General features: G+C 35.5%; 1 protein-coding gene across 2 annotated transcripts in view; it reads right to left on the bottom strand.

Annotated features, from left to right (window-relative positions):
- Positions 1-56: 56 nt before the first annotated feature.
- LOC138711702 (alpha-tocopherol transfer protein-like) overlaps positions 57-16,815 on the bottom strand; it is a 45,037-nt gene continuing 28,278 nt past the window's right edge. Inside the window, exons 5-7 of one of the 2 annotated variants that reach the window (XM_069842847.1) lie at positions 11,937-12,047; positions 6,544-6,649; positions 57-333 (exon numbers count right to left, since the gene is read on the bottom strand). In XM_069842847.1, coding sequence (XP_069698948.1) covers positions 182-333; positions 6,544-6,649; positions 11,937-12,047 — 369 coding nt within the window. In that variant the 3' untranslated portion in view covers positions 57-181. The remainder of the gene's footprint in view (positions 334-6,543; positions 6,650-11,936; positions 12,048-16,815) is intronic. The other variant, XM_069842848.1, reaches the window with a different exon arrangement.

Raw genomic sequence — 16,815 nt, 5'->3', positions numbered from 1 at the left:
ATGATACATAACCAGACAGTTGAGACGAATACAGGGTCGAAAGAAAGATGTGACCATAAGGCTTTAACGTATTTATTAGATAGGCTAATATAATAAACAAAATAGATTTCTGTTATTATTTGCAGAGATAGTTAACTCATTTAGTTGTCCGTGAATGTTACAATTAACTGTTAACTTGAATTTAGTCAACATTGAGCTCCTTGAAGGAGCCGTCAAAGCCGAAGAGATCGTCAGCGTTTAAGGCACCTCCTTGCCTTTTGCTCTCGTCAGACTTGAAGTTCTCGTGTTGCTTAAACCAGTTGTGGTAACTGTCTACTTTCTTCAGCCACAGATCTGAAACAGTCCCAGCAAGATATTAGACAGCTGCAAAAACACAATGTAGAAATAATTTAGATAGAACATGGCACCAATGAAAGACAATTTTTTTTAGCTATGTTGTTTTAATGTAATAAAGACTTTTGAATGGAAAGATATGTTATAACTAGACCGGGGATTTGTCAATAATAAAAAAAACGTGTTGCAGATACCTAAAACAAACTCTTTCAGTACCTGAATTAGGCTTTATAAAATATCAAGTTGTCTCTAATAGTAACGGGAGAGAAAACAGGTGAACATCGTTCCAGAAGATGCCTTATTCCATAAGAATTAACATTTCTTAAATGCTACAAAGATTCTTAACCTTCTGAGGAACACAGAATTTGATATTTGCTGTCGTCATCCACAGAAAGGGAAAGGCGTAGTTTTATTTAAACAATATCCTGGTGCCAACAAATGGATTTGTAAAGACGAAGGACTCTCCAACAGCGAATGGCGCGATGACATTAAAATTGTTGGAAATGTTGCTGCAGTACGTGCTGTGCCGGGAAGATCTCAGGACAACCGTTGTAGGCATTGCCACAACGAGGTTGAAACTCTTGCACACGTCCTGGGATCCTGCCCGCACGGCGAAGCTCTGCGAAACGCTAGACACCACCAAGTACGTTCAATTATAGCCACTGCCCTTGAAGATGCCGCTTACAACATCTTTGAAGAAGTACATGGTCTCTCCGTCACCAGCAGTACACGGCGCATAGATATAATAGCTTTCAAGGAATCTACAAGATCTGGATTCATAATTGATCAAACGAATGAGGAACAGCCAGCAGAAGTGGATAAGGAAAAAAAGAATATCTACAATCCTACCATTCCGTATTACCTCCAAAAGTACCAGCTAGAAGAGCTTGAAGTAATCGGACTTCTGGTTGGTGCAAGAGGTACCGTTACTCTTTCATGAAAGATGTGTTTAAGAGGCTTGGATTACCTACATCTATTATTCCGATTGTAAATTTATCTGCATTGAAAGGATCAATTGCTCTCCTGAAGCATCACCTATATTGAAAATCAAACTAAGTTCATTAGCATTCTTTACTTTTTTGTAACACTTGCCTCTCTAAAACTAGGTATATTTCTAACAATCACAAAATGTATTTACAGCTATGTACTTGTAGGACTTACTTACTGGCTTTTAAGGAACCCGTAGGTTCATTGCCGCTCTCACATAAGCCCGCCATTGGTCCCTATCCTGTGCAAGATTAATCCAGTCTCTACCATCATATCCTACCTCCCTCAAATCCATTTTAATATTATCTTCCCATCTATGTCTCTACCTCTCCAAAGGTCTTTTTCCCCTCCGGCCTCCCAACTAACACTCTATATGCATTTCTGGATTCGCCCATACGTGCTACATGTCCTGCCCATCTCAGACGTCTGGATTTTATGTTGCTATTTATGTCAGGTGAAGTATACAATGCGTGCAGCTCTGCGTTGTGTAACTTTCTCCATTCTCCTGTAACTTCATCCCTCTTAGCCCCAAATATTTTCCTAAGAACCTTATTCTCAAACACCCTTAATCTTTGTCCCTCTCTCAAAGTGAGAGTCCAAGTTTCACAACCATACATAACAACCGGTAATAGAACTGTTTTATAAATTCTAAATTTCAGACTTTTTGACAGAAGACTAGATGACAAAAGCTTGTCAACCGAATAATAACAGGCATTTCCCATATTTATTCTGCGTTTAATTTCCACCCAAGTGTCATTTTGCTTTGTTAATGTTGCTCCAAGACTTGTAGGACATACATTGTCGAAACAAAATTAACGGTTCACTGAACTTGTAAACATTCATATGGTTAAGTACTCTTTGTCCCTTGTGGCAGCTCACAAATTGTGAGAAGATTTCCAAATTTCTAAAATTTCTATACACAATAGAGTGTAAACTATAGGAAACTGTACTTGATTGTCCAAAGTGTGTACATGTAATAATTAGGGCCGTGCCATCGTTATATTTGTATTAGTTTGATGTCGGTTGAGTCCACACCTGTGGGGTAACGGTAAGCGCGTCTGGCCGCGAAACCAAGTGGCACGGGTTCGATTCCCGGTTGGGTCAAGTTACCTGGTTGAGGTTTTTTCCGGGGTTTTCCCTCAACCCAATATGAGCAAATGCTGGGTAACTTTCGGTGCTGGACACCGGACCCATTTCACCGGCATTATCGCCTTCATCCCATTCAGACGCTAAATAACCAAAGATGTTGATAAAGCGTCGTAAAATAACCTACGTCGGTTGATGCTGAACACACGACGCCGGACGTGTTTCAAGTACAGGCAGCGGAATGCAATTTGACACACGCCTAAGCAAGCACGTTCCGTGTTTTGTATACGATAATTGCGTATTATAAAATCAAGTCAATACAGTCATTGTATATATGGATTGAAGGAGTGATACAGATGTTTGACGGAAAGGATGCAGTTATTTCAAGAGCTTCATCAGATGACAAGTACGATTGTTATCAACTTGATGTAGAAATGGATGATGTGAAATATTTTACATACCCTTAGAACGCAGGTTTTCCGCATACAAGGTTATACAGGGACATCATTTTATTTTTACTAACATTTTTAATACTAACCTGGCTATACCTCTCGATCAACGCCGTTTGCAACCCCCTCCCACGACTGGAATTCGATGATACTGGCGTAATATACAAACAAATCACTTTACTAGGTATAGGAGGGAAGAAAAGTAGTTCATCCATTTACGTAAAGTAGGTAATATCGCGCTTTTGAATTTGATCATTTGCATTAGATTTTTGTTTAATCAAAATACAGTACAGTATTAACAATCAGTGTTTTACTCCCGAACTGAGCTGTCCATGTGGACGTATTCATTATGCAGTGTATATTATACTGTCTACAGCACATTAGCTTACAATATAGAGAATGACGCTAAATTGAAAAATAACCATAATATGGATATTTAAACACATTTTTGAAAATAGTGGCCGTTCATTTCGTTACAGGCTTCAGTTCTAATTTGCATATTATCGCACTACAGACTATTGTACCTAATCCCAATTACCAGTTTTGTCCTTCGTACTAGTAAGTCATGTTGAAATAATTCTGTATCTACTCTATAAAAGAGTACCTTACGTACTGTAAATTCAATCTTCACTTCTGCCCGATCCGAAAAGATAAAATTGCTCAGACATACTATCTACTCTCCGTCGAAGTGGTTATGTCTAGGGTCGTAGAAAGGGGGGAAATCACGTGACATTTAATTACTTAACGAGGCCCTTTTATTTAAGTTATTTTAAACAGTTTTATAATATTACGTAGACGTCCAATTCCTAACAGAGTTCAATGTTCTCAGAAAATAGCTAAGACAGCCCAGCCACTAACTGGCGAATAAAAGCTGGTGGGGGAAACCGGGATGCGACGTAGGCAAATGGACGACAGTACCTGTGCGAAAATGATTCAATATTGAAAGCTCTTTCGTCACTGGAAAACGCGAACATATTTTTGGAACGTACTGTTTACTATGACCGTAAGGCTATTATGACTGTATATGCGGTCTTGGTCTGTGTGGAGGACGGTTGAACTTGATTAGTAGAAGGGGTGGGAGTGAAGAACATTAAAAAACTCAGGTACAATAAAAATTGAATTAAAAATAAAATGATGTCCCTGTATTATCCGAACTCGGCGGTCATTTTCATTTGAACTTTTGAAAATGAATGTTTATGTTTATTTAAGCAGAAATGGAAACCAGGGGAATAACATGAAAGAAAAGTAAGCTACGGAATTGATGTGATAAATAAATTAATGTAACAGTTAAATTAGCATACATCTAAACAACAATTAAGGAAATTCCATAACATCATAAAAGTACTGTTGTGAATCTAATCGTTTCCATTGCTTTAGTTATCATTTGTATGTATGTATGTATGTATGTATGTATGTATGTATGTATGTATGTATGTATGTATGTATTTATCTACACTGCAAGTGGGCAAGCACCCGGTGGCAGTGGTATATACAATATTAAGAATACACAATAAAATGATAAGCAATACACAATAAAATTTACAGTACACAATACAATTTTACAACACATATACAATTTTATACACAATACAATAAGAATACACAATACAATTTTATCATCATCATCATCATCTTCACTTCATGGTTTAGGCTCAGTGCCTGTTCCGTCTTCACATTTTATTCAGTTCCACCTCTTCCTAGGACGTCCGACATCTCTTTTGCCTTTAGGTTGGTACTGTTGTATCAGTGCTGGATTTCTTTCATTATCCTTTCGAGACAGGTGTTCTTTCCACTTTCCTTTATAATCTTCAACTTTATCGTTTATGTTGTATATATTTAATTATTTACGGATATCCTCATTTCTTATCAGATCCCTTCTTGTACATCCCTTTACTCTGCGAAGGAACCTCATCTTTGCAGCCTGTAATTTACTTTTATCTCGTTCTTTAATTATCCATGATTCGCTTCCATATGTCAACACAGGTACTGCCATAGTTTTATAGAACTTTAGTTTTGTTTCTTTTCTAGTTTTATTTTTTAGTGTTCTATTTATTGTTCCGCATATCCACTGAAATTTGCTTATTTTGTTGTCAATATCTCTATCTACATCATAAGTTATGTTACAACCTAAATAATCAAAATGAGATACTTGTTCTATGGGCTTATTATCAACTATTATTTTTGTACGAATTGGAAATTTACCACTGTGGGCCATTACTTTAGTTTTATGAGTTGATATGCTGAAATTATAGTCTTCTTTTCCTAGTAGGTGTAGTTTGTGAATGGCATATTGCAATTTTTCTTCACTGTCTTGTATTAATGTTACATCATCGGCAAACATTAGAATATTTAAAAATGTATCTTTACTAATCTTTATACCTGGATTCACCTCCATTTTCCATTTTTTAATTAAGTCATCTAGATATATGTTGAAGAGACTAGGTGATAGGCTACAACCTTGTCTGAGTCCTTGATTTATTCTTATTTCTTCTGTTTTCGATGTTCCTGTGTTTATTATTATCTTTGTATCTGTGTAGAGGCATTTTATTATTTCTATCAATTTTATACACAATACAATAAGAATACACAATACAATTTAACACAATAATAATAAAACATAAATAAAATACCTAATTTTACAATACAACCTACATAATTATGTATAGGTCCTACATAAGTTTCAATAGTCTTTCACTTTACTCTCATCTCATTCCCTGTAGTGGCACTATGACGCATTTCACTGACACTTTAGCACACATTTCACTGACACTCTGTAACACATTTCACTGACACTATAGAACACATTTCATTGACGCTATAAATTATCACTGATCGGAACTGTTCACTGCACTGTAAAACCATAACTTCACTGACTCACCTCGTTTCACTGATACAACAGTTCAAATAAGTCAAATAATTACATCCTTATGCATACTTATATACAGTACTACATTTAAACTAAACATTTCTAGTCTAAGGCCCTCTTACACGCTATTTTTAAATAATTTACAATTCAAACCAAGGAAGTAAACACGCCAGGCTAGATAAATACATGTCACCTTAAAAAATTAAATGTTGAATGTCAGCTTAATTTTAATTTGCACTTTATACACGACTTTTTAAATTATTCTTGAATCTCCTTAAGGAAGGACAGCCCTCAAAGACCGCTGCAGGTAGGTCATTCCAATCATTTATAGTTCTATTTAAAAATGAGTATTTACCTACATCCGTTTTCCGTTTCCTACATTTGATTTTAAAATCATGATCGTTCCTACCATAGTACGTTGGCTTTTCTAACCGAGCCGTTATGTCTACCCATGTTTTCTGACCTAGATGTGCTCTATACAATGATGTTATTCTAGTTTTCCTACGTCTGTCTAGTTTTCCTACTTCAAGACGTCAACAGCTGTGTCCTTTCCAACAAAGATTTTAGCATTCGATACTTCACATTCTTCTCAGGCAAAAGATTTTGGAACAGGAAAAGTATATTGAAAATTATTGTGAAGAAAAAAAAAAACGAAAATATTCCAAGCTGCGTTCTGTCTTTACTCATTATTTTCTTCTGCATGGTTCTTGCTGGACGTAGTTTGGTATAGTTTTGTTCCTCGCCACACATTTTCATTATCTTACTCTTAATTTGTCTCCTTTCTGCAGGCGTATCACTTTCAGAGGATTGTAGAATACTTACTCCAGTTCTCTTGCAACGAACCTCCTGTCCCACCCAGATCATCGGGAAGGCACATTCTCGGTACTTGTTTCCTGAAGTTTGTGAGATCTTTTCCATGAACATAAACCTGGAAATTGTAAGCGTTGTATCGTTTTAGTAATATTCGCAATCAGGATGTTTTAATGATAATTAATACGTCAAACTATACCAATTATATTATCATTTAAATACATAGGTTGGATAAAAAGTAATGGCAACACTGCTGTCACGTGACGATGCTGCGTTCGAGAGCTGCCAGCTGTGTGGACATGAACAAGGACTGTTAGATGAGTTAGTGCAGCCAGCGGCGACAGTACTCTATCAATCTACTGCAGTGTGTAGAACGTTCACTTTCATAGGGATAGTGCAAGCGCCCTAAGACCATCCTTACAAAACTAGAGAAACGTTCCTGGATCAAAATTGAAATGGCACGAGGTCGTAGTGCACGAGAATGTTTTCAGGGACTGCGTGAAGCATGTGGCGATGCAGCGTTGCCATATCGCACAGTTGCACGATGGGTTAAAGCGTTCCGGGAAGGCCTTGTTGCACCGGTACCAAAGGGAAGGTGACGACTTTCTTGGACGAATCGTCGCTATGGACGAAACATGGACTCGCTCGTATGAACCAAACTTGAAACGCCAATCAAATGAATGGAAGCATCCCGGTTCTCCTCGTCCAAAGAAAGTGTGCCCTACACAAAGTGCTGTGAAGGAGATGTGCATTGCGGCGTATGACATTGATGGGGTAATACTGCACCACGCTGTACCTCCAAGGCAGACGGAAAACGCGGACTACTGGAACATCCACCGTACTCACCCGATATGATCCATGCGATTACGATCTTTTCACCAAAGTGAAAGAACCACTGCGAGGGACGAGGTACAATACCAGAGATGAATTTATCCGTGCTTTAGGGCGGTCAATACGGAACATCAACAAAGATGGACGCGCTGATGGTGTACGACGCCTTCCAAACATTTGGCAAAAGGTAATAAATAAGGGGGGCGACTATATAGAAGGTACGTAAATGTTGTACCCCTGTGAATAGAGCCATGTCAGAAATATCGAAGTGCTGCCATTACTTTTTATCCAACCCTAGTATTTAAACTTTGGGAAGAAGGGCTTTAAAATTATATAAATAGCTCTGAGACTAATTAATTCAAGAGAGGACTGATATTCAAATAATTGTCTTGGTTGTGGAAAAGGTTTCAACGAAGACCTAACATATTATACATTAAGGTATATGTACACCCACAAAACACAAAAAATGATGAAAAATTAGAATTTTCAAAATAGAACTATTTTAATAGAGAATTTTCTCCTCTTTAATTTGATATAAGAATTTTCGATTTATGCCTTATGGTTTTTCAGATAAGTCCCATTTTCCAAAATTCTGCGTCATCAGCCACGGTCACTTACTTTTGGAATGCATTACTTTTGGAATGATCTTCGTAGCAGTCAATCCCCTCGTCCACCATTGCTTGTAAAGTAAACTTCTTTCTAGTCCCGAAATTGATGCATAAATATCTGGGCATGATCATTAGATTGAAAAAAAAAACTTTTTTACATAATGAAGTAATTTATAATCTTTTACTATTAGACATAAATCTGTAAATTTGCGTGTCAATGATGTTGTACGTCATTTTAATAACAGTACAAATGTAGAAATTACAATTCAGAGGAGGATGGGCATAAACCCTGGGACAAACACCATCGCAGGATTTGTTGCATCAATGGAAACAGGGACAAAAATGCCAAAAAAAAAAAACATTCAACACCTGAAGTTAAAAAAAGGTGGAGGTATTTGAAAGGCAGAATGAAGCTGAAACAGGACCGACATGAAGCTGCTTGACATATGATGGAGTCTTCTAGGCTCTGAAATTTTGTGGCTCATTTCCTGTAAATAGTAATTTTAGAATATTTAATTCTTTTAAACATGATATCTCGGCCAAATATGGTGATACCAAGAAGATATTGGTGCCATTTTGAAGCTTGAAATGTCCCCCAGTGCCTGACATTGAGTAAAATAACATTAATGTAGTTAATAATTATCTATGGATTTTTTACATGATTTATGCAACATAAAATATTATTGTAAGTTACATATATGGTAATATTTAATTAATGTAAATAAAAATAAAAAATAGCTCTACAGTATGTCAGGCACTAAAGAATAGTTTTAGCTATAAAACAGTGAAAAAACTGTGGTTCAATCTTAAAAACTGCATGAGCTATCATGTTTCAAGTTGCATGTCAAAATCATAAACAAAATAATTCTTAAAAACAATTTAGACATAATTTCAAGGGATCTGTTCACTTCATTCTCTTTCTGGTACTATTCTCAATTGCATAAAATTTTACAGAGCAAAGTTGTACAATAGTAATATACGTTACAAAAGCGGTATGTTGACGTTTTCATGTTCGAGGAAAAGATTGAAAAAGCGAAACGTAGTTGAGCTTTTTTAATTTCCGAGAACATGAAAACAAACATACCGCTCGTGTATCGTACATTATTTTGTACGAAGATCGTTTATTACACACCTGAAAGACTAATTTCTAATTACTTGCAATGAAATCTCCATGTTGGTTTATGTTTAATGACGGCAACTTCGGAAAACCAAAATATCTTTCTTCAACATTGTTGCTATAAAATGTTTTCTGTGTTTACTATACTCCAGCAGGCCGTGATATACGTCTGTCTTTTTTCCCCCAGTCTATAAATGCGAACTTAAAACAAACGGTAAGGTTATGTAATGATTTATTTTTCATTTTAATATTTTAACAATATTATTTATATAACATATTGCAGTAATAACATCGGCATCTGGAATCTTGTTGATTTTTTCACGGCTTCCTTAATGTTACTTGTATCAGGAATGCAATAAGTTTCGTGGAGTAGTAGAGTTTACTTAATTTTTGCAAATATTTAAAAACAATAATTAACATTGCAATTTAGGTGAAATTGCAGTGGTAAGTTTCCAATTTATAATTATTACTATGTTAAACTCTCTAAAACTAATATGTTAAAAGCCTAAAGCAGTAAAACGAATGTCGCGCTTAAGCGGTAAGAAGAGGGAAATTGTTATGTGTGTTACGTTGGGAATACTGAATGTGGTATTTCACACTTACCGCGTATTGGTTCTGTGCGGAAAACAAGCCAATATGCACGATCTCGCACAAAACAAAATTTTTTGTATGTTAAGGTGTACATATACCTTAAGACACCCTCCCTAACAATATATGCTACAGGATTGTATATAACTATGTGGAAATAATTTTATGTGTTACATGTGCACCCAACTGATTAATGTAACATAGAATGAGCACGTGACTATCCATAATATCATATAGCAGAAGTTCTTTTTATCCTCTCAGAGCAGAAGCTATAACATAACCTAACTAATATACACAAGTGTTAGAAAAGTTTTAATTAACGACGATGACATAAAAAATAAACATGAATAATTTTGAAAGGAATAATTATTGAATGTACAATTTTCAAATTTGAATGTGGTTGGTGGTTGAATTGATGTTATATTGGACGTGTGTGTAATAGAAGTGGAACTCGTTGATTTAGGCCTACATGGTGTATTCAACTCATTCAGAATTTCCGAATGAATAATTTTGAAAGGAATAATTATTGAATGTACAATTTTCAAATTTGAATGTGGTTGGTGGTTCAATTGATGTTATATTGGACGTGTGCATAATAGAAGTGGAACTCGATGATTTAGGCCTACATGGTGTATTCAACTTATTCAGGATTTCCGAATGGTGCTCTTCATTTATTTGTAAATCGGATTTCAGAAGACGCATAGGTATGATCAGTGATTTTTATTAATTCTTGTTCTTGAATGCCAATGCGAGTCATATTTGAAACTGCTGTGCATCGACTGGAGTGGTTTGTAATTTTATATATATTTTTGACGTCCAGACCAGCGCAGTTTCAAATGTTGGCAAACAAAGAAACAAATGCTAGGGACGCGATAAAATTAAACAAATGCTAGGGACGCGATAAAATTCTGCGATAAGCAGCCATGATTGGTTGAAATACGTCCTTGCGTACCGTTTTATTGGTCAAAAGTAGTATGACGTAGTAAGAGTGTAATAGTCACCAAAAAATGTGTGTGGTAACGTAACTGATGAGGATTCTGGTGATGAAAATAACCCTACAATTGACAATATGCCTGTAGTCAGTTGCGAGCTGAGACGGAAGTAACCCTCAACACACAAGGAGAGGGAATGGATGATTATGATGACGAAAGTCATAATGGTGATGATGAACATAGTAATGGCGATGGTGAGAATGGCAGTAGAAATACTAGTGATTGAGCAACCGATATAGAGATGAAGAGAAAGTATAATAAATTTCAATTGGGAAGAAGTTTACATACAGCAGGGCAATACTATATTTTTCAATTTCCGTGCACACAGTTTCAAGATACTCTAGAAATTTGAAGAAGAAAAATCAGTGAAATAGCCCAATATCATATATTAGTACAACAAAAATATGGGTGGACCAAGACATCAATCTGTACAAAACATCTATTAGAAGCAAGAAATGGTACTTTAGTCTGCATTCACGTAGCAGAACAAATTGCATGGCAGCTATACAAGATAAACTCCAACGAAAAACTCGATCATCTTGCATTTCGCAAACGTCTTGTCTTATCTGTTCTCGAATTCACTGCTCGACATGTACAGTCAAGCGGTAGACCAGCGGTCGTCAACTCACTGCACTCTCGGGCTATCGTCTCTTACCCGCAGGTGCATTTGTGGCTGCTGGCGGGTATGCTGTCTACCTAATTCTGCCGCACTTACCCTTTAGCCATTTCAGCGAATGCTGACGACCACTGCGGTAGACCATCTCATCTAAGACTGAGCAAAAAGATTCAAGGTTTGATGGAATTAATCATTTTGTGGTATCTCAAGAAAAACAAACTCGATGCAGTGTCACACAAAGACAACAATAATATGTATGAAGTGTGATGTTGGTGCACATGTAAAATGTTTTATCACGTATCACATACCATAAATATTCTCGAAAAATACAATAATCTTATTGTGTGTGAGTGATATTATAATTTTGTGTTAATTTCATGTATTGTCAAACTAAACAATTTATACATATTAGTGCTAAAACGACTTATGTCATATGTTTTGCATGGGGATATGACTGACGTCCTATATATAGGACACTGAAAGTCTCGGATACTATCAACATAAAAAATTTAAAAACAGCTTTGTTATGTTATATTTGTTACAGTTAAATAATTAATACAAAAAATCGTATTTTTTTAACAAAAAATATTTCAGTCTTATCTGGGTTAAGAAATCATAATTATAACACCTATCTTTATTAAGCAAATACATACCTTTGAAATAAGTTTGGGGTTTAAAACAGCTTTTAATATCCAAATGAGAACTTCAGCACAGGAAGGCGCATTTATGAAGTGAAATGCTTTTAATCGAGTGTTAAACGCATCCTGAAAAAAAAAAAACTCTGTAATAAAATCAAACTCTTTGTATTTGTTCTGTAAGCAAGCAGACGTTATACTAGTAAATACACATGAGCATTTTAGGAACCATCTTCAACTACACAGAGAAACTTCCGTCTGCATATAACGCCTATATACCGCGTGTTCAGTTCAAAGTGTGTCATGGCTCGCTGTATGCCGTCATGTGGCTAGCCGATGAGCCTAGAGAATTCAATCTTCCTACACTTCCGCAGAGGCGTATTACCTAAATGCGAGAGAAGTTGCCTAGCAAGTACGGCGTTCATTCTGAAGAGTACTTACCAATACGTACGGTAACGCCGGTAGTGGCAGGAATGTGAATTGTTTGGAAACACGTACTGAGGTGAGTTTTTTCCTTTATGGGGAGAGGGCTAAGACGATTACTTACGTATTTGTTGACATTAACTTCGACGGTCAACAGGACACGGAGCATTTGATTTGTATTGTGGAATGTTGCCGTACGCAACCGATGATAACAAATACCCTGCGTACGACTTGCCCGCGCAAAACACAGTTCGAAAGAGGTTATGGTAGCACACAGACCGTACGACGTTTAAGTTTTACCGTACACGTTGTCGAGTTCAGATTGAACGCCTTGATTAATATGCAACTTCTCTGACATAAAAGTTGAAACTCGCTTCAAATCGCTGACTCACAATAGTGACGTGATGACACACTTTGAAATGAACACCCAGTAGTATATCGTTTGTGGTTTGGGGTTCTGAAGGAAAAAGTATGGAATCATTTTGTGGTCAACTCTTGCTTAAAAAAAAACCAGTGAGACTGATAATAAAATTCTATTACATGATATATGAACAGTACTATGTAAACGAAAAGCTTATAATCCAACACATGTAACATTTTGAAACATTATAATCCCATGAATAATCTTAGTCTATATCTGATATGTTACAGTTCCGGTATATAAATTAAAAATACCAAATAAAAATAAATTAAAAAGAGTTAAGTATAGCCAAAAATGTAAAATGTAGCTGTAATGGCAAATTACAGAGTAAGGGCGGAATTCATAGTCGTCACTTATAAATGAGTGAACCCTTAAGTGGTTACTTATACTCATTTATAATTCATAGTTGTCCCTCATTCACATAATGAGTGATTACTTAAGTGAGCTGATCTGTACCCTTAAGTGACCACTCATTTTCAAAATGGATACTGAGAATGATTTTGAGCATTTTCTGGACTTTCTTGAACGAAATGAGGAAAATACACGTGTCCCAAAAAGGATGTTAGAGACATGGAGAATTCTCTGGAAAAAAACCTAGATTTGGATATAACATGAAAAAAGAGATAAAACAGATACAAATGCAAGATACAAGTGTAATTACAAATTAAAATGGAAAATGAGAAAAAAAATAGATGCTACCTAAATAAAAGACACAGATATAGATATAAATGAAAAATCTATACTAATAATAAATCTGTAGCCGAAATGTTTCTGGTAATTTTGAATTTTCCAAAAATAATTGGTTCTAACATATATAATTAACCACCCAGAAACCGAAAATCGCTTTTTTGAAATTTTTGTTTGTATGTCTGTCTGTCTGTCTGTCTGTATGTTTGTTACTTTTTCACGCGATAATGGCTGAACCGATTTCGATGAAAATTGGAATATAAATTAAGTTTGTTGTAACTTAGATTTTAGGGTATATGACATTCAAAATGCATTATTTAAAAGGGGGGGTTATAAGGGGGCCTGAATTAAATAAATCGAAATATCTCGCTTATTATTGATTTTTGTGAAAAATGTTACATAACAAAAGTTTCTTTAAAAATAATTGTCGATAAGTTTTATGCCTTGAAAAATTTTGATAGCACTGATATTTAATGAGATAAATGAGTTTTAAAATTAAAATAACTGTCATCTAAGGCCGTGTAATGAAGTAAAAAACAAATGACTTCGTCTATAAGGGGCCTTGGACAGCAACAAGCGAAAGCTACGAAAGATAGCCTACAGAGAATGTTTCTGTGTTTGTATGAAGTAATATCGGAAGCTAAATTAACCGATTTGTATAATTAATTATTAATTCACCATTGGAAAGTGTAGTTTCTCTAGATGGACATAATGCTATAATGTTATTACAGTAACTTCTGAGTGAATCGAGGACAGGTAAGATTAAAATTGCTTCTTATGTACAGAAAACTTGATAGGCTATTCTGTACATTCGTTTCCTGCATTTCCTAAAATAATTTTTAAGACCAAATGAGTGGTCTCTATCAAAATGATCGCATTTTAATTATGCAAATACGATTTATACTTATATATCAAATACGAATGTTCCCTGGATCAAATGTCCTATTTTAATTATGTAATTACTTTATATTTATTTCTAACGGGTGCAGCGGAGCGCACGGATACGGCTAGTACCAAATAAAAATAAATAAAAAAGAGTTAAGTATAGATATCATAGCCAAAAATGTAAACTGTAGCTGTAATTCACAAATTACAGAGTAAGTATAACACTGCGTTAATAAACTCAATATACAGTATTATATAGTAGGCCTAATAGGCTTAACTTATTTATTTAAGAAATTCACTACTACAGAACATGTGTTCCAATTAGTAGGATATCTGATTATAACTATAACTGACATGTAACTAGAATTTAACATATCATGAAACTATTGCTGTATATAACTTACTCAGTACAATAATATTGATAACTCGATGTTATAGCAACTCCACATGTAGAGCTGCTTTCGATTAGTTCAATGAGAGTCAGCTTTTGTTATGACGTCACGTCCGGCAGCTGTAAGTGAGCACTCATTACGTGAAAATAAGTGTTGTCTATGAATTCGGAATTGACTTAAGGGTTCCCTTATTATAAGCAAACACTTATTACTTAAGGGCTCACTCATTTTATAATTGACGACTATGAATTCCACCCGTAGAGTCATAATGACGTATTTTTCTACGTCGATTTCGCTGTCCATACGGTCCGATGCAGAGTAGTGTGTATTGGTCACTTGGAACAATGTACTTCTAAACCGCGCATCAATGGGACGCTGCGTCACAGAGTCTTTTTAACGCTAGTCTGCATCGAGCCTTAGACTGCGAGATTCTCAGTCACAGCCCAGTTCAGATTATCATATAATTTTGTATTCTCAAAAGTGCTCAAAAATATTTAAATTTGACGAAAATTATCATATCAAAACGGAAATGTAAAATTTAAATTTGCTGCTGTCGCGAATTCAGTAATACTCATTTTGTACTCATCAGTCATTAATAAAGACCCCCATTGTTCATCAAAATTTGCATTTCTTGTAGTGATAATATGTTCTCCACTCTCGAGTTCTTTCTTTGAAATTCTTGTAATTTATAACTTAATATTATCTTTGAATTCTTCAAAGCAATAATTGCACTACTCACTCACTTCTTTCAGAGCATAAACTGGTGCTAAGTAAAGGCCAGTGTCTGATCACCGAGTGAAGAAAACAGGTTAGCTGTCCTATGGGGTGTAGATGATAGCATATGCACACATAACGTTTGGTATAGTCAGCGCAGAGGTAATAGCAAGGGCGGCTTTTGGGGCAGTGCCAGTGTGCCATGGCACCACCAATGAAAGAAGCAAAAAATTATATCCTAGAAAGGAGTTGTAATCGTTTATTTTACACATTTCATTCGTATTTCATCTGAACGAGCGCGCGCACAGATCGGGACACACTCTTGCAGCGTTTTTCCGAACGTTGGAGCCAGTTTGGTGTGGCACTGTCTGTATCCATATAACACTGTACAAAAGGCTACTGATTCTAGTTTGTATGCGTTTCTTATGGCAGACTTTGAGCCGAATTCAATTTGACTCAGTAGTTAACATTCCGCCCGCTAGAACGTAGTAATGCAGAAATTGCGCTAGATGGCAGAGTTGTTGGAGACGTTAGGCAGGGAACCATCAAAGGCAGACTTTCAAGAAAACACAAGTTAAAGTTCCAAATCTTATTGTAATGTTACTAATTCAAAACTAATGCACACAACTAGGGTTTGAATGTGTAAATTATTATCCATTTAACTATAGGCCTATTGAATGCAGAAATAGTTAGTCGTGGTTCATTTTATATATATATATATATATATATATATATATATATATATATATATATAATGTAACACTATTTGTTAATTTTGTGTAATATTTGTTTTATTTCGCGGCAACTAAATATCGCTACATTGTTGCTATCGTTGATGCTGTTGATAACAATACATGAGATATGTGCAGGACATGAACATGTGTTATTCAGGCTGCTGCCTTGGATTCATCGACCTGTTTAAATGAAGCGCAAACGTGTTCATTTATTATCTACATCATTTTTCATCTCGTGTGTTTTTGCCAGTAATTTTACTAGTTATAAAAGTTATTTGTATTTCACTTAACAATACTGAGAAAGTTTTGCATTATCTGTATTTTTAAATTTCGTTACCAGTTTCGGAAATGTTATTGCAACTGTTACTAGATGCATTATTAACTGCACTCCTGATTGAATAATTATTGTGACTATTAGACTCTTACTATGTCATACTACTTTTGACCAATAAAACGGTACGAAAGGATGTATTTCAATCAATCATGGCTGCTTATCGCACAATTTTATCGCGTCCCTAGCATTTGTTTAATTTTATCGCCTCCGTAGCATTTACATATATATATATATATATATATATATATATATAATTACAAACCACTCCAGTCGATGCACAGCAGTTTCAAATATGACTCGCATTGAC

The sequence above is a fragment of the Periplaneta americana genome, chromosome 13, assembly GCF_040183065.1.
Source record: "Periplaneta americana isolate PAMFEO1 chromosome 13, P.americana_PAMFEO1_priV1, whole genome shotgun sequence".
NCBI classification, from domain to species: domain Eukaryota; kingdom Metazoa; phylum Arthropoda; class Insecta; order Blattodea; family Blattidae; genus Periplaneta; species Periplaneta americana.
This window is presented reverse-complemented; position numbering and strand designations above follow the sequence as displayed.